Genomic DNA, 26,411 nt, shown 5'->3' on the forward strand with positions numbered 1-26,411 from the left:
ACCCCCGGCTCTACCAGGGGCTTGAGGTGGTCTCCCGCAGCTCTGCTTATGTCATGTTCTGTGGCCTTGCTGTTCCATTTCTTGACTGCCCCTGCAACATGGAAAGAAACACATTTAGTAATAGTATATAAAACACTCAGGGCCGGTTTCACAGACAAGGCTTAAGCTTAGTCCCAGACTAAAATGCTTGTTTGAGCTGTCTTAACTCAAAGCGACTTGCACAGACTTATCTTAAAATAGTGGTAGATTTAGCCTGTTCTGGACTAAACAAGCCGATTGCAAGAAGGAGGATTAGAGCTACTCCAGGACTAAATTGAAGCTTAAATACATATTTCAAAAGAGGCAGGTTTAACTTCTGCTTAGTGCTGTTTGTGAGGAAGCCTGGACTATTTGTAATATCTAAATGAAGACCAACATGCACTACAGAGGCCAGCCAGACCAGTACTTGTGGATGGGAGTAAACCATTAAATTACTTTGAGACCGCTTTCGTATGTACAAAGAAAATGCATTGGAGATAATATCTCTGCTTGAGCCTACTTTCCTCTCTGTCTCAAAGAGGAAGGCCTTCACCCAATTCTCTCCAAGTTCTGATCACTTTGAGGTTTTTGGCATCTGGAATCTTTCATTGTGAAACTGGTGATTTGTGTGGTGCCAATGAAGCAACTGTGTATAGAATAGTTCAAAGTCTGCATGGCCATTTGTGAACTGAGGAGTCTTTACATCAAGTTTCCTGATGCTGCAGGCCAAAGCAACTATAAAGTGCACTTCTCTGAATATGGGCACTTCCCAGGAGTGATTGGCTGGTTAGATGGATGTCATGTTCCCATCTCGTGTCCATCAACTCCTGATGCTGAGGAGTACCATAACCATAACAACTGGTTTATCATCAACTCCTGATGCTGAGGAGTACCGGAACCATAACAACTGGTTTTCCATCAATGTTCAGGGTGGATGCACTCCTAATTTAGAGTTGTCGAACATTGTTGCCCGTTAGAAAGGTGCAACTCAGGATTGAAGGATTTCCCTCAACTCTTCATTGGTCTCAGTTTCAGAGAGGACAACATAGTGGATCACTACTTGGTGACAGTGGATATTAGGGTGAGAAACATGGTCTACTAATAGTTACTACATAGTAATATGGTCTACTAGTAGTTACTACATAGTAATATGGTCTACTAATAGTTACTACATAGTAATATGGTCTACTAGTAGTTACTACATAGTAATATGGTCTACTAACAGTTACTACATAGTAATATGGTCAGAGGATATTAGGGTGAGAAACAGATGTACCCATGGCTGAGGCAGATGTGTCCATGACTGAGGTAGTTGTGTCCGTGGCTGAGGCAGATGTGCTCATGGCTGAGGCAGATGTGTCCGAGGCTGAGGCAGATGTGTCTGTGGCTGAGGCAGGTGTGTCCGTGGCTGAGGCAGATGTGTCCGTGGCTGAGGCAGATGTGTCCGTGGCTGAGGCAGATGTATCCATGGCAGAGGCGTCCATGACTGAGGCAGATGTGTCCATGACTGAGGCAGGCAATGACCAACGATGACTTGCACACGCAGTTGCTTCACATTGCAGCATTTCAACTAGATGAGATTCATTTAAATATGGAATGTGTTCATTATGTCTTATTTTTGCTTTGATAATGTTTGTTCTGTACAAAATTCAAATAGTGTGCAGCAAAATTAAATGAGTTACTAAACCAAGGCTGGTTTAAAATGTAGTTTGTGGAAATTAAAATACTCTCTCTCATGAATATCCAAATGACAAAAACATGTATTTTTTTACATATCATATTGTTCACCATGGCTGGTAATCACAATTGTCTCATTACTGTCTCTTTTTTGGATCATACCTCTCGCTTCCAACTTCATATCCAATTCAACCTGTACAATTCTTATTTCATGTTCTTCCTTCAGATATTTCATTTTATTCTCATGAAATTCTCTGGTTAACGTTTCATGCATGGTCATCTTCTTTGTTCTCTGCTTAAAGGTGGTGGCAGCATCTTCTCTCAGGGATGTTATAGCAGATGTGGAGGGTTCACACTCACTGTGTACTGCTCTTCCAACCTGTTCACATTACACACTCACTGTGTACTGGCTCTTCCAACCTGTTCACATTACGCACTCACTGGGTACTGGCTCTTCCAACCTGTTCACATTACGCACTCACTGTGTACTGGCTCTTCCAACCTGTTCACATTACGCACTCACTGTGTACTGGCTCTTCCAACCTGTTCACATTACGCACTCACTGTGTACTGGCTCTTCCAACCTGTTCACATTACACACTCACTGTGTACTGGCTCTTCCAACCTGTTCACATTACGCACTCACTGTGTACTGGCTCTTCCAACCTGTTCACATTACACACTCACTGTGTACTGGCTCTTAGTCCCGTGTGGCGCAGTTGGTAGAGCATGGTGTTTGCAACGCCAGGGTTGTGGGTTCGCTTCCCACGGGGGACCAGTACGGAGAAGAAATGTATGCATTCACTACTGTAAGTCACTCTGGATAAGAGCGTCTGCTAAATGACTAAAATGTAAAATGTAAATGTACAACCTGTTCACATTACACACTCACTGTGTACTAGCTCTTCCAACCTGTTCACATTCCTTTCCTCTGGAAAAAGAACACGGTTAGAAGCACAAATAAACTCATATGGTCTTTAGAATGAAGAAGAATAAAGATTGACACAGACAGTGGAATATATTTACCAAAGGAAGTAACCAATTTACTGTCTTTGGTATATGTACCAGTTGTGCTGAGTTCTTCATCTGAACTGTCCAAATGGTCATCGTCTGGTATACCATCCAGAGGTTGGTCATCGTCTGGTATACCATCCAGAGGTTGCTGCTGCTCTATTATTCCAGACAGGAAGTCACTCAATTCATCTTGTTTTGGTGGTCCACCACCAGTAGTAAATCGCTCTCTTCTGATCTCTGCTTTTTCTCTTTTTAAAGCCATTTTAAGGTTCTTCCACAGAGTCTATAAAAGGCAGATATCATTTAATAATAGAAGTGATGTCACAAAAATATGAATATGAGAAATGTGAAATACTGAAAATAATGCAGATATTTCACCTGAAGTTGTTGTTTCTTCTTGTAATCCTGATAATAATGCAGATATCTCACCTGAAGTTGTTGTCTCTTCTTGTAATCCTGATAATAATGCAGATATCTCACCTCTAGTTGTTGTCTCTTCTTGTAATCCTGATAATAATGCAGATATCTCACCTGTAGTTGTTGTCTCTTCTTGTAATCCTGATAATAATGCAGATATCTCACCTGAAGTTGTTGTCTCTTCTTGTAATCCTGATAATAATGCAGATATCTCACCTCTAGTTGTTGTTTCTTCTTGTAATCCTGATAATAATGCAGATATCTCACCTCTAGTTGTTGTACTCTTCTTGTGGTTACATTTCCATTGAATTCACTGCAAATTGCAGCTCAACCCGCTTGTTCTACTGCTCAGTAGCAGCGGTGTGGTTTTAACCTTCAATACTGGATGGTTTAACATTTGTTTTGGAGCGTTTTTTCATACACGCAAAAAAAAATTTGAACAAATTATTTTGGCCTCTGCTGTTGTTTCATCTCAAGATTCACACAAGTATTGGTGTTTTCTATTCCGGGTTTTAATGAGCACCACTAGACCAACAGCATGTGTTCATACTGAACCTAATCAGGATTAACCCAAGTGTTCATACTGAACCTAATCAGGATAAACCCAGGTGTTCATACTGAACCTAATCAGGATTAACCCAGGTGTTCTCATTTAGGCTTACTTACCTGACTCCAGGACTCCAGTCTCTGACTAACTAAGCCAAATTTAAGATACGTTCAAAGCTACTTAAATGTCCTAGTTTAACTAGTCCTGGCTTAATCTAAGTCCTGCACGGTCTGAATCAAACCCAATGTGTAGTGGGATTGATCTGTTTGATCCATTTGTTTTTTCAGTTTTCTGTAGTTGAATCCTTGACGTATTGTTGATTTCAAAACTTTTCAGTTTCAACAAATGCACTGGATTGGTTGAAAAGTGATACTAAACTTACATACCATGCACTATTTTGACATAGTGGAAGATATACTGAATTCATACTGTTTTTAATACTAAGATGGACCAAGATATGTGCTCATTGGTTTGCAAGAGGGCAGCAGGTAGCCTAGTGGTTAGAGCTGACAAGGTAAAAATATGTTGTTCTGCACCTGAACAAGGCAGTTAACCCACTGCTCCCTGGTAGGCAATCATTGTAAATAACAATTTGTTCTTAACTGACTTGCCTAGTTAAATAAATAAAAATCTGTATTGTCAGTCATGAGGTTCATTTGTTTTGCAATATGTTCAAATCGAGCTTTATTTATACAGCACATTTCAGACATGGATGTAACGCAATGTCTTCACAGGAAAAGAACAATGAAAATAAACAGAAATATTTTCTACACAACAAACACAGAAGATTAACAACTGAAAGACTAATGAGCATCCTAAGGAAAATCCATTGATTAAAATATTAACAACTGGATGCAATATTCAACCCTAACGAGATGGACAAGCCAGAACAGGTGTAACACATACTGACTAACGAGGTGACACCAATCAGTGCGCCCTACGTGCTAACGAGCTATACCTGCTAAAGTCCAACCTCAAAACATAAATGGAAAAACCAAAGCCTGTAACACCTTCCCCTTTAAGACAACAAATATATCCTATATTTTTGTTGGACAAGTTTGCTCACCGCCAACAGAAAACAACTTCCATTTCACATTATAATCAACTACAATGCTTCACCTTCTACAATATAAACATGGTGTTTACTGGCTGTCAACAATTAAAAACATTTCTAAATAATAATAATATACAATCGTATCTTTTCTCCTTTTTCTTTCTACAGAATCCTAAAACTCATTAGCTTCTAGAACTCTCGTCTTCCGAAAACTCACTAGCTTCTAGAACTCTCGTCCCATTGGAACGAGCCCAAACAAAACTTATCCCCAATACAGAAAAACGTGCAGTCAAAATAAATTGTGATCCATGGCAACACACTGGCTAAACGCAAAACACTAATCTTTTTGACTGCCCACCCTTGACAAAATCAGCAACCAAGTTGTCCTTACCACGGACATGTCCGATTTCAAGAGGAAACTCCTGCAATATCCGTAGTAACTTTCCACCTGACTGCAGAGCTTCTCTCTCTTTTCAGGGTTCACGAGATAGGCATGTTGTTGGATCTGGGCCCAGTCCCTAATGTCATGCTCTAGTACATTTGGGTTGGCACATCTGAGAATGAACCCTGATATTCTAAATGCAGGGCAACAATGTCAATATAATTGTACCAAAAAATTGTCAGTTGGTTGCATAAATAATTATCTGTAGTAAATGTTACATGAAATGTAAATATGAAATACTTGGTTGCATAGTCTACTTCCAACATCTTTTCAATTACATTTTGCTAGGTAGGATAGCCCAATGTCAAAACACAGTTTTAACGTTTCCAAATCAATAACCAATATGCAGAAACAGTTTGGGATAAATTGAAAACCTCAACATAAAATGTGCTATATACACAAACATCTGCCACAATAATCATATTACTTGTATTTTTTTTAAACAAGCACCTTATAAACTGCACAAGCACCAGAAACGCTGTTGTTTTGACAAGTAGCAATAAATCACTATCTATTAGGGGGGGAAATCAGGTTGTACGTGCTGTTGAAACTAACAACTAAAGCAAACACATGTAAATCGGAGATATCTGTTACCTCACTGGTTAGAGGACAACCTGCAGAAGACAGTCAGCTACATTTTGGAGTGATGTATTTAAATGTAGGGGTCGCTAAACAAAGGAACGCAACACTTATTTGTCATCACTCATCGATATCATGTTGAAATCAATTGCTCGAGATGAGGTTGCACGCCCTGTTAAAACTAACAGCTCAAAAACCACATGGAATCTGGGAATAATGTGTACATCACTGGTTAGAGGACCGTTTGTAGAAAACAGCTAGCTACATTTTGATTCAAGTGGGTCACCAACGTGGTAAGTGTAACACAGCTCTTTTTTTGTTAGTCACTTTTTGTTAAATCACATAAATAATACTCTTTCAATTCAGAGCCTGGATTTTCCCCTGAGGCTAATATCCATATCATGCTGAACTCAATAGAACAGGGGGCAAACGTTTAGGTTCTACATTGTGACATCATTAAAATACTCCTACTACAAATATTCTACATTGTGACATTATTTCATTGATATCATGAAACAACTCCTTCATGCATGTATTTTCTGATGTGTAATCAGAGAACATTTATCATAGTATCTCAACTTTGTTGAGTGGGCCAATGGCATTCTGGAGGAGCAGCAGGACTATGATGCCGAAGCTCAGACTGCTCTCCCAGAGAAGAGAACAACAACAAAAAAGAAGAGAAAACCAGGTGAGTTGGCAGAAGACGAACCCATTGCTAATGCAGACATGGATTACAAAATCAAGATCCACAATGTGGTACTGGACACTGTTGTTGAAAGTATTCACCGCCGTTATGCAGCAAATGCAGTGCTGTGTGCAGATGTCTCCTGCATGAATCCCAAGCCTTTTCCTGAGATCAGAGAAAAGAGCCTTCCAAAGACAGCCATGAAGGAGCTCCGCAAAAATGCTTACTGGAATTTGATGAACACGCCACTGTTGAGGCATTGCAGGCTGAACTGATCAGCCTTGCACAACAGTGGGAAAGACTGAAACAGTCAGCATTGGAGGAGTACAACAGCAGGGCTGCCGCCGCCACCAGTGATGTATCAGGGGAAGGCTTTGAGGATCCTGATGAAAGGGTGGAGTTGGTGAGCAGAGGTTGTTCCACATGTAAAAACAGCCCGATATGCTGCTATCTTCTCCTGTCTCAGTACAATCTGCTCACGGATGCGTATCACATCATTAATTTGGGCTACAAGTTCCTCCTCACCCTATCCATCACTCAGGTGGCTTGTGAGAGGACCGTCTCCACCATGAAATTTGTGAAGAACCACCTAAGAACCTCCCTCACTCAAGAGAACCTTGAAGCATTCCTTTTGATGGCAACAGAGAAGGAGATTATTATGGGACTTGGCAAAGATGATATCATTGACAAGATGTCAGAGAGCAGTGAGTTACTGCGCCGCCTACTGGTTTACTAGTGGTAATTACTTCCTGGTTACTCTGAAGTAGCTATGCTATGACTCTTCCTTAACAGGCTTTTGTACAGAGGCATTTTTTGGGGGCTTTTGTATTATACTTGCAGTTATGTAGCCAATGTTCAATTTCATTCACTCAGTGTATAGATGTGTTTATTGTTGTGCTGTTTGCTTTATGGACACCAGTGAGTGAACATTGTAATCTACATTTCTTTGCCAAGGAGTGCTTTTTCGATTTTTGTATTATACTTACATTGTTGTAGCTTATGTTCAAGTTCAGTGAATGTGTGTGAAGTTTTATCCATTTATTAAAGTGTCCAGTGATTGGGTCAGGAGAGCCTTACAGTTGAGGGCGGTGCAGTTGCCGTACACAGGCTGTGATACAGATGCTCTTGATTGTGCATCTGTAAAAGTTTGTCAGGGTTTTGGGTGACAGGCCAAATTTCTTCAGCCTCCTGAGGTTGAAGAGGCGCTGTTGCAACTTCTTCACCACGATATCGGTGTGGGTGGATCATTTCAGTTTGTCTGTGATGTGGACTCCCAGGAACTTAAAACTTTCCACCTTCTCCACTGCTGTCCCTTCGATGTGGATAGGGGAGTGTTCCCTCTGCTGTTTCCTGAAGTCCATGATCATCTCCTTTGTTTTGTTGACGTTGAGTAAGAGGTTGTTTTCCTGACACATTTACATTACATTTACGTCATTTAGCAGACGCTCTTATCCAGAGCGACTTACAAATTGGCACCACACTGCATCTTCTTTAGGAGTGCTATTTTTACCCTGTCGACTACTGATCATTCATCCATACTGTGTGTCCTGTCATTGCAGGTAATTTATGACAAATGTAAAAAGTATATGTTTTATAAACTCATGAACACCCGCCAGTTATTAGCCCGGTTTTGTTAGTGTAGGTGTATTATACTTCTTCACCACCAGAGGGGGACATTGAGTAATTCTTCAGGTTAATTTGATATATTTTGAATACTAAAATGGATGTTAGTTTATTCTGATGTTGTGAGTATGAGATTACACATGGAAACAATGTATTTATTTTTATTATAGTCAATTAGGAATTGTTAAATCCGCTATACGATCACAATAACTTTGATAGACATTTCGATAGTTTTTTGTTACTATATTATAAGGCAGATTTATCGAGAATTGCTGTGTGAGTGCTATTTATATCCCGTCACTACTGATCATTCATCCATACTGTGTGTGTCCCATCATTGCAGCTTTGGAAATAAATGAACTATCCATCCATTGCACCTTCCCGTGTTGACTCACTGACTTGTGGGACCAGGAAGGTCACACTAGCTCGATATCTAGCTCAAGCTTGCAAAAGTTGTTTTATTATTTATTTATTTTTTTATTTATTGAATATTCTAAACATACAATATCCTTGCAGTGAAGCCGCTCAACAACTACCTCACACCAGTCATCCAATAGATTCCCATTCAGAGTGACACACAGAAGCATCCAGGGTCAATGCCCTGCTCAAGAGCACGTTGACCAATCTACCACCAGGCCAAAAAACGTGAACCCGAACCCTCCAAAATCCCCAATAGCTGTCCTTCAACCATTCGAGACCCCTCCCACAGTCCCCCCTCAGGAAGAAAAATGAAAAATAAAACATACAATTAATTCCATTCCCCAACCCCAAGAACCCCCCAATGCACCAACAACCAAGAGAATGAACTAAAGAGAAAAAAGGAAAAGACAGAAGAAAACAGCAAACAACAATGCAAAAAAAGAAAACAAAATAATACATTTAAAACAAAGGACATCAAGGACAACTCAAATCATAACAGCAATGCCCACTTTATATGTTTGTGTGCATGTCTGGCACTATTACATGTATGTGTGTGTTCTTGTATGTGTTTATTTGAATGAGAGTGTGTGTATATGCATGTGTACATACACCTGCACGGCATCAGCCTCAGGCAAACCGGCATTAGTTGTAAAAACACTACCACTTAGTGTCATTCAAATGTACTTTTTATTATGTTTTATTTTGACTTTTATTTTGACTTTTACTTTTATCTTTTGACCATCATTCTATCTCCTATCATCTATCTATCATGATGTAGTCACCTGGAATGCATTTCAATTTACAGGTGTGCCTTGTTAAATGTTAATTTGCGGAATTTCTTTCTTAATGCATTTGAGACAATCAGTTGTGTTGTGACAAGGTAGGGGTGGTATACAGAAGATAGCCCTATTTGCTGAAAGAACAAGTCCATATTATATCAAGAACAGCTCAAATAAGCTAAAATAAATGACAGTCCATCATTACTTTAACACATGAAGGTCAGTCAATGCGGAAACTTTCAAGGAAAGGAAGACCCAGAGGAGGAAAGGAAGACCCAGAGTTACCTCTGCTGCAGAAGATAAGTTCATTAGAGTTAACTGTGAAGACAACACAACTATGCCTATGAGATGGTTTGGGATGAATCGGACCGCAGAGTGAATGAAATGCAGCCAACAAGTGCTCAGCATATGTGGGAACTCTTTCAAGACTGTTGGAAAAGCAGCTGGTTGAGAGAATGCCAAGAGTGTGCAAAGCTGTCATCAAGGCAAAGGGTGGCTACTTTGAAGAATCTAAAATATATTTGGACTTTTTTTTACACTTTTTTGGTTACTTCAGGATAACCATATGTGTTACTTCATAGTTTTGATGTCTTCATGATTATTGTAAAATGTAGAAAATAGTAAAGATAAGGAAAAACCCTTGAATGAGTAGGTGTGTCCAAACTTTTGACTGGTAATGTATATACAGTTGAAGTCGTAAGTTTACATACACTTAGGTTGGAGTCATTAAAACTTGTTTTTCAACCACTCCACAAATTTCTTGTTAACAAACTATAGTTTTGGCACGTCGGTTAGGACATCTACTTTGTGCATGACACAAGTAATTTTTCAAAAAATTGTTTACAGACAGATTATTTCACTTATAATTCACTGTATCACAATTCCAGTGGGTCAGAAGTTTACATACACTAAGTTTACTGTGCTTTTAAACAGCTTGGAAAATTCCAGAAAATTATGTCATGGCTTTAGAAGCTTCTGATAGGCTAATTGACATCATTTGAGTCAATTGGAGATGTACCTATGGATGTATTTCAAGGCCTACCTTCAAACTCAGTGCCTGTTTGCTTGACATCATGGGAAAATCAAAAGAAATCAGCCAAGACCTCAGAAAAATAATTGTAGACCTCCACAATTCTGGTTCATCCTTGGGAGCAATTTGCAAATGCCTGAAGGTACCACGTTCATCTGTACAAACAATAGTACGCAAGTATAAACACCATGGGACCACGCAGTCGTCATACCGCTCAGGAAGGAGACGCGTTCTGTCTCCTAGAGATAAATGTACTTTGGTGCGAAAAGTGCAAATCAATCACAGAACAACAGTAAAAGACCTTGTGAAGATGCTGGAGGAAACAGGTACAAAAGTATCTATGTCCACAGTAAAACGAGTCCTATATCGACATAACCTGGAAGGCCGCTCAGCAAGGAAGAAGCCACTGCTCCAAAACCGCCATAAAAAAGCCAGACTATGGTTTGCAACTGCACATGGGGACAAAGATCGTACTTTTTGGAGAAATGTCCTCTGGTTTGATGAAACAAATATAGAACTGTTTGGCCATAATTACCATTGTTATGTTTGGAGGAGAAAGGGGCAGACTTGCAAGCCGAAGAACACCATCCCAACCGTTTAACACGGGGGTGGCAGCATCATGTTGTGGGGGTGCTTTGCTGCAGGAGGGACTGGTGCACTTCACAAAATAGATGGCATCATGAGGATGGAAAATTATGTGGATATATTGAAGCACTATCTCAAGACATCAGTCAGGAAGTTAAAGCTTGGTCGCAAATAGGTCTTCCAAATGGACAATGACCCCAAGCATACTTCCAAAGTTGTGGCAAAATGGCTTAAGGACAACAAAGTCAAGGTATTGGAGTGGCCATCACAAAGCCCTGACATCAATCCTATAGAAAGTTTGTGGGCAGAACTGAAAAAGCGTGTGCGAGCAAGGAGGCCTACAAACCTGACTCAGTTACACCAGCTCTGTCAGGAGGACTGGGCCAAAATTCCCCCAACTTACTGTAGGAAGCTTGTGGAAAGCTACCCAAAACGTTTGACCAAAGTAAAACAATTTAAAGGTAATGCTACCAAATACTAATTGAGTGTATGTAAACTTCTGACCCACTGGAAATTTGATGATAGAAATAAAAGCTGAAATAAATCATTCTCTACTATTATTCTGACATTTCACATTCTTCAAATAAAGTGGTGATCCTAACTGACCTAAAACAGGGAATGTTTACTAGGATTAAATGTTAGGAATTGTGAACAACTGAGTTTAAATGTATTTGGCTAAGGTGTATGTAAACTTCTGACTTCAGCTGTATATATATATATATATATATATTAGTATATACATCTATATATTAGTATATACATGGCTTAATGCATCATTACATTAGCCATTTAGCCCCAATATGAATCTCAACTGGTCTCTCACTGTTTAACCAGAATAACAGGAGTTGTGTCCTTCAAACTGTTAGACTGTTAGTCCATAATCAACTAGTCTCTCACTGTTTAACCAGAAGGAGTTGTGTCTTTCAAACTGTTAGACTGTTAGTCCTTAAGCATATCCAGCTACTTACAGTGGCAAGAAAAGTATGTGAAGCCTTGGATTTAATAACTGGTTGACCCATTTTGGCAGCAATAACCACAACCACACGTTTTCTTGAGTTGCGGATCAAACCTGCACAATGGTCAGGAGGAATTTTGGACCATTCCTATTTACAAAACTGTTTCAGTTCACCAATATTCTTGGGGTGTCTGGTGTGAACTGCTCTCTTTAGGTCATGCCACAGCATCTCAAATTGGGTTGAGGTCGCCACTCCAGAAGGCGTTTTTTTCTTCTGTAGAAGCCATTCTGTTGTTGATTTACTTCTGTGTTTTGGGTCGTTGTCCTGTTGCATCGCCTAAATTCTGTTGAGCTTCAATTGGCGGACAGATAGCCTAACATTTTCCTGTAAAATGTCTTGATAAACTTGGGAATTCATTTTTCCGTAGATGATAGCAAGCTGTCCAGGCCCTGAGGCAGCAAAGCAGCCCCAAACCACGATGCTCCCTCCACCATACCTTACAGTTGGGATGAGGTTTTGATGTTGGTGTGCTGTGCCTTTTTTTCTGTGTTCCTTCCAAACAAGTCAACTGTAGTTTAATCTGTCCACAGTATATTTTGCCAGTAGCGCTGTGGAACATCCAGGTGCACTTTTGCAAACTTCAGATGTGCAGCAATGTTTTTTTTGGACAGCAGTGGCTTCTTCCGTGATGTCCTCCCATGAACACCATTCTTGTTTAGTGTTTTACATATTGTAGACTCGTCAACAAAGATGTTAGCATGTTCCAGAGATTTCTGTAAGTCTTTAGCTGACACTCTAGGATTCTTCTTAACCTCATTGAGCTTTTGCGCTGTGCTCTTGCTGTCATCTTTGCAGGATGGCCACTCCTAGGGAGAGTAGCAACAGTGCTGAACTTTGCTTCTTGTGAATAGCAAACTCAAATTTTGTGAGAATTTAGTTTTTTATAGGGCAAGGCAGCTCTAATCTTGTCTCATTGATTGTACTCAATTAGCTTTTTGAGAAGTCATTAGCCTGGGGGTTCACATACTTTTTCCAACCTACACTGTGAATGTTAAAATGTATTCAATATAGACAAGATAAATACAATTTGTGTGTTATTATTTTAAGCACACTATGTTTGTCTATTGTGGTGACTTAGATGAAGCTCAGATGAAATGTGATGACCAATTTATGCAGAAATCCAGGTCATTCCAAAGGGTTCACATACTTTTTCTTGCCACTTTAGATGTCATGTATTGTCATGTTATGTTCTCTGTAATGAAACATCACCAAGTGAAATAAAGTTGATAAGATACTCTTAATTGACATTAAATAAAAAATGGTTGTTCAGAAATCATTAATTATCATGTTGCTCTGATGAAATGAACAAAATATTTCACAATCATTCCCACTGCTGATATTCACATTGAATAATTACAAGGATCATATTTCTCAGTTGCATTGACCTGCAGACATCAGACACCACCTCTCCCTTATGCACACGTGACTGAAATGTAACCAATTACACAAAACAGCAAGTGTCTGCCAGCCAATGTGATAATTCCAGTGCAGCACATGTGTAGAGGGATAATTCCAGTACAGTACATTTACATTTAAGTCATTTAGCAGACGCTCTTATCCAGAGCGACTTACAAATTGGTGCATTCACCTTATAATATCCAGTGGAACAACCACTTTACAATAGTGCATCTAAATCTTTTAAGGGGGGGGGGTTAGAAGGATTACTTTATCCTATCCTAGGTATTCCTTAAAGAGGTGGGGTTTCAGGTGTCTCCGGACGGTGGTGATTGACTCCGCTGTCCTGGCGTCGTGAGGGAGCTTGTTCCACCATTGGGGTGCCAGAGCAGCGAACAGTTTTGACTGGGCTGAGCGGGAACTGTGCTTCCTCAGAGGTAGGGAGGCGAGCAGGCCAGAGGTGGATGAACGCAGTGCCCTTGTTTGAGTGTAGGGCCTGATCAGAGCCTGAAGGTACGGAGGTGCCGTTCCCCTCACAGCTCCGTAGGCAAGCACCATGGTCTTGTAGCGGATGCGAGCTTCGACTGGAAGCCAGTGGAGAGAGAGGAGGAGCGGGGTGACGTGAGAGAACTTGGGAAGGTTGAACACCAGACGGGCTGCGGCGTTCTGGATGAGTTGGAGGGGTTTAATGGCACAGGCAGGGAGCCCAGCCAACAACGAGTTGCAGTAATCCAGACGGGAGATGACAAGTGCCTGGATTAGGACCTGCGCCGCTTCCTGTGTGAGGCAGGGTCGTACTCTGCGAATGTTGTAGAGCATGAACCTACAGGATCGGGTCACCGCCTTGATGTTAGTGGAGAACGACAGGGTGTTGTCCAGGGTCACGCCGAGGCTCTTAGCACTCTGGGAGGAGGACACAAGGGAGTTGTCAACCGTGATGGCGAGATCATGGAACGGGCAGTCCTTCCCCGGGAGGAAGAGCAGTCCTTCCCCGGGAGGAAGAGCAGTACATGTGTAAAGGGTGTAGAGGGATAATTCCAGTGCAGTACATGTGTAAGGGGATAATTCCAGTACAGTGCATGTATAAAGGGTGTAGAGGGATAATTCCAGTGCAGTACATGTGTAAAGGGGGTAGGGGGATAATTCCAGTACAGTACATGTGTAAGGGGATAATTCCAGTACAGTGCATGTATAAAGGATGTAGAGGGATAATTCCAGTGCAGTGCATGTATAAAGGGTGTAGAGGGATAATTCCAGTGCAGTACATGTGTAAAGGGGGTAGGGGGATAATTCCAGTGCAGTACATGTGTAAGGGGATAATTCCAGTACAGTACATGTATAAAGGGTGTAGAGGGATAATTCCAGTGCAGTACATGTGTAAGGGGATAATTCCAGTACAGTGCATGTATAAAGGGTGTAGAGGGGTAATTCCAGTGCAGTACATGTGTAAAGGGTGTAGAGGGATAATTCCTGTGCAGTACATGTGTAAAGGGTGTAGAGGAATAATTCCAGTGCAGTACATGTGTAAAGGGTGTAGAGGAATAATTCCAGCGCAGTACATGTGTTGAGGGATAACTCCAGTGCACCGGTTATTGACTGGAGACTTAAAATGCTGAAAACAGGTCCCTAGTGGAATGACAACAACATGGCTGCTTGCTAAAGAAGAGAGAGAGAGAGAGATAACCATATACATTGCACATGGACCGTAAGAAATCCTGAATGTATTGAAATGCCTGGGCTCGCAGGGGATGTGTTAATTCATAACCCATAATTTATACCTGTTAATTCATAACCCATAATTTATACCTGTTAATTCATAACCCATAATTTATATCTGTTAGTTCATAACCCAACATTTATACCTGTTAATTCATAACCCATCATTTATACCTGTTAATTCATAACCCATCAATTATACCTGTTAATTCATAACCCATCATTTATACCTGTTAATTCATAACCCATCATTTATACCTGTTAATTCATAACCCATCATTTATACCTGTTAATTCATAACCCATCATTTATACCTGTTAATTCATAACCCATCATTTATGCCTGTTAATTCATAACCCATCATTTATACCTGTTAGTTCTTAACCCATCATTTATACCTGTTCATTCATAACCCATCATTTATACCTGTTAGTTCATAACCCATCAATTATACCTTTTGCTTGAAAGGGGTGGTTCAGGCAGGCTGGCACGCTCCCTGACCTTATTCGGCAGGAACTAATGGGGATCCATAATAAACCCCAGGAAGAGTAGCTGCTGCCTTGACAGGAAATAATGGGGATCCACAATAAACCCCAGGAAGAGTAGCTGCTGCCTTGGCAGGAACTAATGGGGATCCATAGAGAGATGGTTGTCCTTCTGGAAGGTTCTCCCATTTCCACAGAGGAACTCTGGAGCTGTGTCAGAGTGAACATCGGGTTCTTGTTCACCTCCTTGACAAAGGCCCTTCTCCTGCAATTTCTCAGTTTGGCCAGGCAGCCAGCTCTTGGAAGAGTCTTGGTGGTTCCAAACTTCTTCCATTTAATAATGATGGAGGCCATGGTGTTCTTGGGGACTGTCACGCCCTGACCATAGAGAGCCCTTGGGGTTCTCTATGGTGAAATAGGTCAGAGCGTGACTAGGGGGTGTTCTAGTCTAAAATGTCTATGTTGGTGTGAGTATGGTTCCCAATTGGAGGCAGCTGATGATCGTTGCCTCTAATTGGGGATCATACTTAATGTGGTCCTTTTCCCACCTGCTTTTGTAGGATATTGTTTTGTTTTGTTTAGTGCCTATTGTGTGCTACGTACTGCACGTTCATTTATTCTTTGTTGTTTTAAGTTTCACTGAAATAAATATGTGGAACTCTACGCACGCTGCGCCTTGGTCCGTTCATTTCTCCAACAAACGTGACAGAGACCTTCAATGCTGCAGACATTTTTTGGTACCTTTCCCCAGATCTGTGCCTCGACACTATCCTGTCTCAGAGCACTATGGATAATTCCTTTGACCTCATGGCTTGGTTTTTGCTCTGACATGCACTGTAAACTGTGGGACCTTATATAGACAGGTGTGTACCTTTCCAAATCATGTCCAATCAATTGAATTTACCACAGGTGGACTCCAAGTTGTAGAAACGTCTCAAGGATGATCAATGGAATCAGGATGCATCTGAGCTCAATTTCGACTCTCATTGCAAAGGGTCTGAATACTTAAGTAAATACATTTGCAAAAATAAAAAATATAAATATTTTTGGTTTGTCATCATGGGGTATTGTGTGTAGATTAATGAGGGGGGAAAAGTATTACATTTTAGAATAAGACTGTAACGTAACAAAATGTGGAAAAAGTGAAGGGGTCTGAATACTTAACGAATGCACTGTATACCACTGGCAGAGTTTTCTACCTCTGGCAGAATTTTCTACCACTGCAGTTTTGTACACAGTCATGTGGTATAGAAAAGTCCAATCTTAGGCGAGTACATGGGAGGCACTATACTGTGTGTCTGCAGGTGTCTATCTGGTCAAAACCACTGATACAGATGCCCCTCCACCCTCTGGTGGGATGGATCATGTTTACAGAGAAACCTAGATTCAAATACTTAGATGTGTGTGTATTGGGTATATGTTGTGAAATTGTTAGATATTACTTGTTAGATATTACTGCACTGTTGGAGCTAGAAACACAAGCATTTCGCTATACCCGCAATAACATCTGCTAAACACGTGTATGTGACCAATAAAATGTGATTTTGATTTGAAATGAATGTCCTATTTATCGAAGATGCTTTTGGCTGGAGTCAAAATGACTCCAAAGGATTTGAATTTGTTAAATGTCCATATTGATACAGAAACACTAAACCATGATTTAGATTTATTAAGAACAAGTTGATTGACAAAGTCATGAAAAATTGGAAGAATTTAATTAACCACATTTTGGCTATGATAAAAGATATGCCTCTGGGGTCAAAATGATCCATGTCAGAAGTGTGGTTCAATGAACATATGTAGTGGGTGTAAAGTTTGTTTTAATTTCTCACTCATTAAACACGAATCAATCAACACATGCTTCTCTTTGAACGACTTAATATAATATTCAACTTTTATGAAATAAATGAAAATTTAACTTTTTCCTCACCTGGGTTGCCCACTCCAGACAGCAGATGGCGATGTGCATCTTTTAGGTTCAGGCGATGCTGCCAGTGTGACGTATAATCTAGTGGACGGGACGCTCCAACAACAACAGCTAGTCAGACACCTCGGTAGCTTTCTAGCAAACATAGCTACAACATTCACGCTCTTTACACTGTTTTGGTGTATATTAGTCTCGGTGTATTAAACACACTTCTGTTGTATGCACTTGTTGGCCCATTCAATTATATATGTACGTTGTTTGTCAGCTAGCTGGTTTGCTAAGTTAGCTTAAAACTAGGGTAGTCGCTAATGCTAGCTAGCTAACGTCTCCGACCATGAGTTCACTAAGCTACTCTCCTCCTGATAAAGAAGAAGAGGTCTGCTGGACGGAGAAAGAAGCTCTCGTGAAAGAGGAGGAGGAAGAGGAGGCTGTTACAATACAAAAACAAGTAGAGGGTGAGGCTGTTAAAGAAGAAGAGAAATACGTTTCAGTGAAAGAAGAGGAAGACGCGTTCAGAGTGAAAGAGGAGGAGGATGTTACAGTAAAAGAAGAGGAGGATGAGAAAGAGGATGCAGTTTTTGGAGTGAAAAAGGAGGAGGAAGAAGAGGAGGAAAATGGATTTCTAGGCCCGGTTTCCCAAACGCATCTTAAGGCATCCAATGGTTCTAACGAAAAACGGGCCCTGATTAACACTAGTAAGTACTGTCTTGAAAACAGAGCCACAAACTCTGCAGTTGTTGAACTGATGTGTGGTGTTAAAGGGGAAATCTTAAATTGCTACATCAATATTTTGACTTTTAAATTATGTATTTATAGCCATTGATTCTTGAGGAATATAACACATGCTTCATGAGCTTAGTTCAACTGTTGTACCCCATCAGAACCCCAAATAAGCTTGTTTTACTCCAATGTCTAGAAACAATGTAAATCAACACTGTATAGCCTCAACATGGTTAACTATAATGTTGATATCATTGATGGTCAGTCCTTCCATCATAGGTCTGTCTATGCGTTTGAGACCAGTTACATTTCTCCAGCCCCATCCATCATCTTATTACCAAAACAGTGGTGGAATTACAGCTTTGTTATTGTTTCCAACTCCAGCTTGGTTGATTGATTGTTGTGTGGCTTTTTTAAAGGGACAACCTAGGATTTAAACAGCAACAAAATGGCTGCCCAGAGACTTGGTAAATAGTTGAGGGATGGGGGCTGGAGAAATGTAACCACTCTCAAATTCATAGAGAAAGCTATTGTAGCAACCGTAACCCAACACCTAGTATCTCAAAATCATTGTCTGTGATTAATCTACATTCTATCTAAATTTACATTAAATTATGCAAATCTAAAAGTAACTTTTATTGCCATTGCCAACTGTGTAAAAATAGCCTGCATAAAGCTAGATATAAAAACATTGCAGCCTGCAGGTAGAAAATATCCCAATAAAAATAAATATCCTATATGTCACATTGGCTGCACATGGCCTGTCTACAACAAACTTAACATTCTATCAACGATCAACTGGGTCGGGCCGAAGCTTGCGATAGCATGCTTGCAACATTGTATAAAATATTCTGGGCCCTCAGTTTCCTGCTCCAGTGAGTTTGGGACAGACACAGCTGTCGGCTATTTGTTCAAGGGATTAGAAGTAATCAGGTATTTTATGACATTTCCACTGGATCAGAGCATTACATTTTTACCTTTCATGCCGAGTGGTTATCGAAAGAGTGAGAGCTGGACATATATTACAAATACTTTAAAGAACTATTCTCATTTGCAACTGATTTTAATAAGACTTTGTTTACTTGTTGTTTGAGGTGAAGAGAAATTTGCGTTGAGAAGCTCCTCAGCTCATTAGTGGTGGTGTGTTAAGACAATCAGAAGTACTATCAGACAGCCCCAAAAAGGCACATTTATAGGCCTACATTTGCACGCAGGACAGGTAGACTAGTCCTACTTCTATATGCGTAATCGGGTGCCCGACCTTACTCAGCGCGTTGACAGGAGTGTTTCATACAAAAGACAATGAATAAATTGACAAAACTGACGCATCTTGCGGGGTCAGGTCTGGGTGGTCTGCCATGGGCCGTTTCATTCAGTGCATTGGGTCGGCATGGGGAATGATTCTATTTCCCCATAGTATGTTGTACCGAAGTTGACCGACTGAAAGGGAGTGTAACTTTATGACTATAATTACTGTTCCCTGGAGGAGGGAAACGAGGTACAACACCTGTTTGGCCCCACCCCTTCCTGGGTCGGTGAAGAGCAGTATTACATTGAAGGAATAAATCCGAGCCTCATGCTCATCACCTGTGGAAGGCGGGGCTTCCATCGAGGCACGGATTTAAAAGTATGTTGTACCTAGTTTCCCTCCTTCAGGGAACATTAGTTATAGTCATAGCATGTGGATTTAATAGTATGTTGTAGCTCATTTCCCTCCTTCAGGGAACAGTAGTTATAGTCATAACATGTGGATTTAATAGTATGTTGTACCTAGTTTCCCTCGTTCAGGGAACAGTAGTTATAGTCATAACGTTAAGCTTGTCATATGATGAACTTCAACTTAAATACTGGGTCTTGCTGTGGGACAGTTTTTTGTATTCAGATCTCTGAAATGCACTCTAACTATGTAACATTTAGTGTCTCCTTATGTCATGCTGGGAAAACAGTTTTCATGGGCACAGAAATCCAAAATAATTTCAGAGCTTGCTAAATCCAATGGTTGTAACTGAGAGTCACCTTAAGTTGATTCACAACACCCAAATGGATACTGTCATTAACGTGGTTGTTCAATAATTACACATCATTCTTAATACTGTAGCGGTTTAGTTAGTCACATGTTCAACTATCATGAGCTGATCCAGGAAATCATTTTCTGAATGACAGTCAAATGACAAATATCACAACATACAACAACCAAAGTCCTTCTTCATTCATTACTCTGGTAAAGACAGTTATGCCGTGCTCCACGTTGGATCCAACATCCCTAACAAATTGATGATTAAAATGTGTTATTGTCTGCTTTATTTACAGTAGGGTCTCGTTAGTCTGTTTGGACACAGAGATACTTAGCTCAGAGCTATTTTCCTTTATTCGGGACATTTAGAATGACAACACATTATAGAGTAGCCGAGTGGGATTATTCACAAAATTATCTAGTTATGTTTCCATGTTTCACCTGAAATATTAAATGATTTATAGTCCTAGGTCTATGTTGTTGTTAGGTGAAGTTATGCGTCCTACAGTAGATCTGTTGTTGTTAGGTGAAGTTATGGGCCAATTTGTTTAACAGTTAGTGTACAAACCCTCATTGTCAGGCTGATGGAAAACTAGCCAAAGAGCATTTTACTTGTTGAAGTCGTTTTAAAATATAAAGTAGTACATTTGACAATAACACATACATTATATTATTCAGGACATTCAAACGAGCCTTACAGTTATAATACAAAGTAGTGTGAAATGCACTCTAACCTGGAAATGGAGGCTGTATTTGCTGTCAGCTTATGAGAACTCCACTGAGTTTTCCCCCACGGTGGTGAATTAGTGAATAGACACAGAGCTTAATGTGAGTTTCCTTGAGTAGCACTCCTGATCTTGTGCTGATAGTGCACTGTAATATTCAGAATACATTGTGAAAAATGAAAAACTTAGCTCACCATTTTTGTTCCAGGCAGATACAGTGGGGGTAAAAAGTATTTGATCCCTTGCTGATTTTGTACGTTTGCCCACTTACAAAGAAATTATTAGTCTATAATTTTAATAGTAGGTTTATTTGAACAGTGAGAGACAGAATAACAACAACAACAAAAAACGCATTTCAAAAATGTTATAAAATGATTTGAATTTCAATGAGGGAAATAAATATTTGACCCCTCTGCAAAACATGACTTAGTACTTGGTGGCAAAACCCTTGTTGGCAATCACAGAGGTCAGACGTTTCTTGTAGTTGGCCACCAGGTTTGCACACATCTCAGGAGGGATTTTGTCCCACTCCTCTTTGCAGATCTTCTCCAAGTCATTAAGGTTTCGAGGCTGATGTTTGGCAACTCGAACCTTCAGCTCCCTCCACAGATTTTCGATGGGATTAAGGTCTGGAGACTGGCTAGGCCACTCCAGGACCTTAATGTGCTTCTTCTTGAGCCACTCCTTTGTTGCCTTGGCCGTGTGTTTTGGGTCATTGTCATGCTGGAATACCCATCCACGACCCATTTTCAATGCCCTGGCTGAGGGAAGGAGGTTCTCACCCAAGATTTGACGGTACATGGCCCCGTCCATCGTCCCTTTGATGCGGTGAAGTTGTCCTGTCCCCTTAGCAGAAAAACACCCCCAAAGCATAATGTTTCCACCTCCATGTTTGACGGTGGAGATGGTGTTCTTGGAGTCATAGGCAGCATTCCTCCTCCTCCAAACACGGCGAGTTGAGTTGATGTCAAAGAGCTCCATTTTGGTCTCATCTGACCACAACACTTTCACCAGTTGTCCTCTGAGTCATTCAGATGTTCATTGGCAAACTTCAGACGGGCATGTATATGTATTCTTGAGCAGGGGGACCTTGCGGGCGCTGCAGGATTTCAGTCCTTCACGGCGTAGTGTGTTACCAATTGTTTTCTTGGTGACTATGGTCCCAGCTGCCTTGAGATTATTGACAAGATCCTCCCGTGTAGTTCTGGTCTGATTCCTCACCGTTCTCATGATCATTGCAACTCCACGAGGTGAGATCTTGCTTGGAGCCCCAGGCCGAGGGATATTAACAGTTCTTTTGTGTTTCTTCCATTTGCGAATAATCGCACCAAATATTGTCACCTTCTCACCAAGCTGCATGGCGATGGTCTTGTAGCCCATTCCAGCCTTGTGTAGGTCTACAATCTTGTCCCTAACATCCTTGGAGAGCTCTTTGGCCTTGGCTATGGTGGAGAGTTTGGAATCTGATTGATTGCTTCTGTGGACAGGTGTCTTTTATACAGGTAACAAGCTGAGATTAGGAGCACTCCCTTTAAGAGTGTATAAAAGACACCAGGGAGCCAGAAATCTTTCTGATTGAGAGGGGGTCAAATACTTATTTCCCTCATTAAAATGCAAATCAATTTATAAAATTTTTGGCATGCATTTTTCTGGATTTTTTTGTTGTTATTCTGTCTCTCACTGTTCAAATAAACCTACCATTAAAATAATAGACTGATCCTTTCTTTGTCAGTGGGCAAACGTACAAAATCAGCAGGGGATCAAATACTTTTTTCCCCCACTGTATATTAGATCCATAACTGGCGGTTTCCTCATTAGCAGGAAGGACTTTCTGCAACCAATTGTGTGTGCTTTGCCCTCGTGCTGCAATTTTAGCAAACACAGGTTGGAGCCTATATTGGAGACCAAAAGTCGTCTGGCACAGTGCTTAACGTTTCAGCAACATGAATAACTTATTTCTAGCCTACAATCATTGATGTTACTACTGTGAAAACGAGAAAACAAGACAATTGTCATATAATTTAACAGACGTCAATTGTTGTACAACTTCATGGGTATGCTCTGGGCATCACCTTTTACCTCAAATAAATATTGGATTTCTGCTGTTGTGGGCCTTTAACTGTCTGTCTGACTTTGTCTTCACACAGGAGAGAAATGTGGATCCTCTGGGGAGCCTCAACAACATCATGATGCTGACGAGGCAGAGAAGAGTCTCTCCACATCAGAACACCTCAAGAAACACCAGCAGAGACCCACTGGAAAGAAATCTCACCACTGCTCTGACTGTGGGAAGAGTTACTCAAGATCAGATTCACTAAAAGTGCACCAGAGAATTCACACAGGTGATAAATCTCATTGCTGCTCTGACTGTGGGAAACGTTGCAAATCTTCATCAGAACTTAAAATACACCTGAGAATTCACACAGGAGAGAAATCTTACTGCTGCTCTGACTGTGGGAAATGTTTCTCAAGATCAAATTCACTAAAAGTACACCTGAGAATTCATACTGGAGAGAAATCTCACAGCTGCTCTGACTGTGGGAAGAGATTCGGCTCTTCGTCAGACCTTAAAATACATCAAAGAATTCACACAGGAGAGAAACCTTTTGGCTGTGATCAGTGTGGGAGGAGTTTTACTCTGCTACAAAACCTGAAATCACACCAGAGAATACACGCTGGAGAGAAACCTTATGGCTGTGATCAATGTGGGAAGAGTTTTTCTCGGCCAAGCAACCTGAAATCACACCAGAAAATACACACTGGAGAGAAACCTTATGGCTGTGATCAATGTGGGAAGGGTTTTACTCTCTCAAGCTGCCTGAAATCACACCAGAGAATACACACTGGAGAGAAACCATATAGCTGTGATCATTGTGGGAAGAGTTTTGTTACAGCTAGCCAACTGACTGTACACCAGAGAACACACACAGGACAGAAACCTTTTAGCTGTAATCAATGTGGGAAGAGTTTTGTTACATCTAGCGATCTGACTGTACATCAGAGAATACACACAGGAGAGAAATCCTATAGCTGTAATGAATGTGGGAAGAGTTTTACTCAGTCAAGTAGCCTGAATAGACACCAGCGAACACACACAGGAGAGAAACCTTATGGCTGTGATCAATGTGGGAAGAGTTTTGTTTCATCTCAAAATTTGAAGGTACACCAGAGAACACACACAGGAGAGAAATCTTTTAGCTGTGCTCAATGTGGGAAGAGTTTTACTTGGCTTTACAGCCTGGAATCACACCAGAGAACACATACAGGAGAGAACTCTCATAGCTGTTTTCAATGTGACAAGAGATACTCTGATAAAAGATCTCTGATCAAACATCAGAAAGTACATGCATGAAGGAGTTTTTTCATGATATCAATGAAATAATGTCACAATGTTTTAACATTGTAGAAGGAGTATTTTAATAATTTCACAATGTGGGTAGTTGTTTCAGTGACTTGAAAACAACATAATTTCAACATACTTGCAATCTGTACACATAGAGTTATATAATAAATTGGTCTGTAATCAATAATAATACATTTTATTAACAATCTTACATCACTCCAGTATTCCTTGACAACATTCAAGTGCTAATTGTCTTCATTCCACTACTGAATAAGCATGACTCATATTTCAAACATTCAGCCTGACTAAAGACATCCAGCCTGTTTTATTATTGCCAATACATATTAATGTACATTTGGTTTTGATATTTCAGATTTACAATTCATGTAATAATTATTAATGCAACCAACTGACAATTTTTGGGTACTATTATATTGACATTGTTGCCCTGCTTTTAGAATATCAGGGTTCATTCTCAGATGTGCCAACCCAAATGTACTAGAGCATGACATTGGGGACTGGGCCCCGATCCAACAACATGCCTATCTAGTGAACCCGGAAAAGAGAGAGAAGCTCTGTAGTGAGGTGGAAAGTTACTACGGATATTGCAGGAGTTTCCTCTTGAAATCAGACATGTCCGTGGTAAGGACAACTTGGTTGCTGATTGTCTCAGATGTGGGCAGTCAAAAAGATTTGTGTTTTGCGTTTAGCCAATGCGTTACTATGGATCACAATTTATTTTGACTGCACGTTTTTCTGTATTGGAGATTAGTTTTGTTTGGGCTCGTTCCAAGTGGGACGAGAGTTCTAGAAGCTAGTGAGTTTTAGGAAAATGAGAGTTCTAGAAGCTAGTGAGTTTTTCAAAAATTAAGATTGTAGAAAAATATATATATTTAGAAATGTGTTTTTTCCTGTTTTTAATTGTTGACAGCCTAGTTAGTTCCCTCTTCTATCTAAGGGACATTTCTGGTTTTCCTGCTGGGGAACGAAACGACAAACAATGTAGTAAAACAAGCTGATATTTTATCCAATTCTTACTATTTTAATCGATGGCATTTCCATAGGATGCTCATTAGTCTTTCAGTTGTTAACCTTATGTTTGTGTGGTAAATAATAGTTTTTTCCTGTGAAGCCATTGCATTGCATTGCATCCATGTCTGAAATGTGCTGTGTAAATAAAGCTTGTTTTGATTTGAACATATTGCGAAACAAATTAACCCAATGACTGACCAATCAACAAACAAATATGTGCAAAAGCAACACATATCTTGGTATGAAAAAGAAAATAAATTCAGTGTATCTTCCTCTATGCCAAAATAGTGCATTGTATGTATGTTTAGTATCACTTTTCAACCAACCCAGTTCATTTGTTGAAATCAACTATACGTCTAAGGATTCAACTACTTCAACTGAAACAAACAAATGGATCAATCCCACTTTTCCAGCATGCTGAAGGCGTGGTGGAGTGGTAAACACCACCCCCGGCTCTACCAGGGGCTTGAGGTGGTCTCCCGCAGCTCTGATTATGTCATGTTCTGTGGCCTTGCCATTCCATTTCTTGACTGCCCCTGTAACAAAGAAACACATTTAGTCATATTATATAAAACACTCAATGTAATGGCAAAGAAGCATCTACGACCTCAGTTACACCTGGCACCTAAATGTGACTTTTGTTATCTGATCACTCCAAGCTGCATTAGGTTCAGATCTACCAGGATGGGCCTTGGACGCAGTCAGGCCACTGAATATGCATAAGCAAAGTACATTCTTCACAAATTACCTTCATAATATCAAAGAACAAATGTGTCTGAGGGGAAATTCACGTTCATACAGCCAAAAGGGGTGAGAAATTACACGAATGTGATGGAACATATTCCTTTTTGCTGACGTGATGAAACGCTAAGGGTTCATAAATATTTACCATCTAAACCATGTGTGACCTCTCACCTCTCTGGCTGTAGAAGTGTTCTTCCTAACCAGTCCCTCACTGGGCCTTCAGAGGAGAGGAAGACTGAGGAGGGATGGATGGGTCAGTCAAAGTGTAGAGCTGCTGTCTGACAAAATCACTATTTTAGTAGTTCATTAAAGTAAATAAGGCTTTATGACTGCGAATACTAACTATCACTTAGATCATGTATTTTCAGGTAGAGATACATCTTTGAGACGTCCCTAGCCCATTAAAGTTGACATTTAAAATGGT

At 40.4% G+C, this 26,411-nt stretch overlaps 1 protein-coding gene across 1 annotated transcript; it reads left to right on the forward strand.

Moving 5' to 3' along the window:
* The first annotated feature begins 1,296 nt into the window (after positions 1–1,296).
* On the forward strand, positions 1,297–24,874 carry LOC123725615 (zinc finger protein 2 homolog). The gene is made up of 5 exons (XM_045692070.1): positions 1,297–1,530; positions 6,319–6,504; positions 6,609–6,836; positions 6,900–7,137; positions 23,013–24,874. The coding sequence occupies exons 1-5, from the start codon at positions 1,297–1,299 to the stop codon at positions 24,218–24,220; spliced, it is 2,094 nt and encodes a 697-aa protein (XP_045548026.1). The 3' UTR covers positions 24,221–24,874.
* Positions 24,875–26,411: the final 1,537 nt, after the last annotated feature.

Source organism: Salmo salar, chromosome ssa12, assembly GCF_905237065.1.
Source record: "Salmo salar chromosome ssa12, Ssal_v3.1, whole genome shotgun sequence".
Classification (NCBI taxonomy): domain Eukaryota; kingdom Metazoa; phylum Chordata; class Actinopteri; order Salmoniformes; family Salmonidae; genus Salmo; species Salmo salar.

What these genes read in the sequence shown, in the direction of transcription:
- LOC123725615 (XM_045692070.1), top strand. Translation starts at nt 1,297, where the DNA reads ATGGCTGAGGCAGATGTGTCCATGACTGAGGTAGTTGTGTCCGTGGCT. An exon ending in AAATCAAGATCCACAATGTG is followed by an intron (nt 6,505 to 6,608) that starts GTACTGGACACT and finishes TCCTGAGATCAG; the next exon opens with AGAAAAGAGCCTTCCAAAGA. An exon ending in TGACAAGATGTCAGAGAGCA is followed by an intron (nt 7,138 to 23,012) that starts GTGAGTTACTGC and finishes TTTGTCTTCACA; the next exon opens with CAGGAGAGAAATGTGGATCC.